We start from the raw sequence: 828 nt of genomic DNA, 5'->3' as shown, positions 1-828 counted from the left end.
GACCGCTGCTGAATATGAATATGATTCACACATTTTTGACGGGGCGGGGGGGGTCTTTTTGTTTTTTCCGTTGAACCACCAGATGCCAAAGCCTGCCCCGCCGGCGAGTTCATGTGCGCCAACCGTAAATGTTTGGCCGCCGCCCACGTGTGCGACGGGGACGATGACTGCGGCGATGGCAGCGATGAGCTCAAGTGTACTTCACCTCTCACCTGCGGGCCCAACCATCTCCGCTGCAACAATTCGGAGTGCGTGCCGCTCATGTGGAGCTGCGACGGCGATCCCGACTGCGCGGATAGTTCGGACGAGGGGCCCGAGCGCTGCGGCGGCGACGGCGTTCATCTCTCGAACCGCAGGGCCAACTGCACTGGCGAGGAGTTCCATTGCGCCAACGGGGAGTGTGTGCGACTAAGCTGGAAATGTGACGGCGATCCCGACTGCAAGGACAAGTCGGACGAGTCAGACTGCCGTGAGTTTCTGTTTTCGTCCTTTCGAAATCACTGACGGCCATGTTGTGTCAAGATGACCCCTGCCGCCTCTACCTGCTGCTATCCACTGCCCACTTATGTTAATTAGGCACAGAATATGCAGCTGTCGCTGACAACTTAAAGCAATTCTGAATAAGGCCCCGAATGGATAATTTGCATCTTGGCTTGTCCGAATCAGCATCATGTTCCCTGGTTCAGGTTCCTCCGTGTTGCTGCTGTTTCTGTTATTTCTGTCCCAAAGCCATCCATCAATCAAACAATCAATCCATCAAGATCTCAACCATGGTTGACTGCTGTGTTTGCAGATTTTTTTTCACGTCACTAGTCATCTTCAGAGGGT

The 828-nt window shown here is 54.1% G+C and overlaps 1 protein-coding gene across 1 annotated transcript; it reads left to right on the top strand.

The window, feature by feature from the left end:
• Positions 1 to 58: 58 nt before the first annotated feature.
• LOC109509097 (low-density lipoprotein receptor-like) lies at positions 59 to 821 on the top strand. Its single transcript, XM_019859008.1, has one exon. The coding sequence runs from the start codon at positions 112 to 114 to the stop codon at positions 502 to 504; it is 393 nt and encodes a 130-aa protein (XP_019714567.1). The 5' UTR covers positions 59 to 111; the 3' UTR covers positions 505 to 821.
• The last annotated feature ends 7 nt before the right edge of the window (positions 822 to 828 follow it).

This window comes from Hippocampus comes, unplaced genomic scaffold (assembly GCF_001891065.2).
Source record: "Hippocampus comes isolate QL1 unplaced genomic scaffold, H_comes_QL1_v1.1 C16769810, whole genome shotgun sequence".
NCBI classification, from domain to species: domain Eukaryota; kingdom Metazoa; phylum Chordata; class Actinopteri; order Syngnathiformes; family Syngnathidae; genus Hippocampus; species Hippocampus comes.
This window is presented reverse-complemented; position numbering and strand designations above follow the sequence as displayed.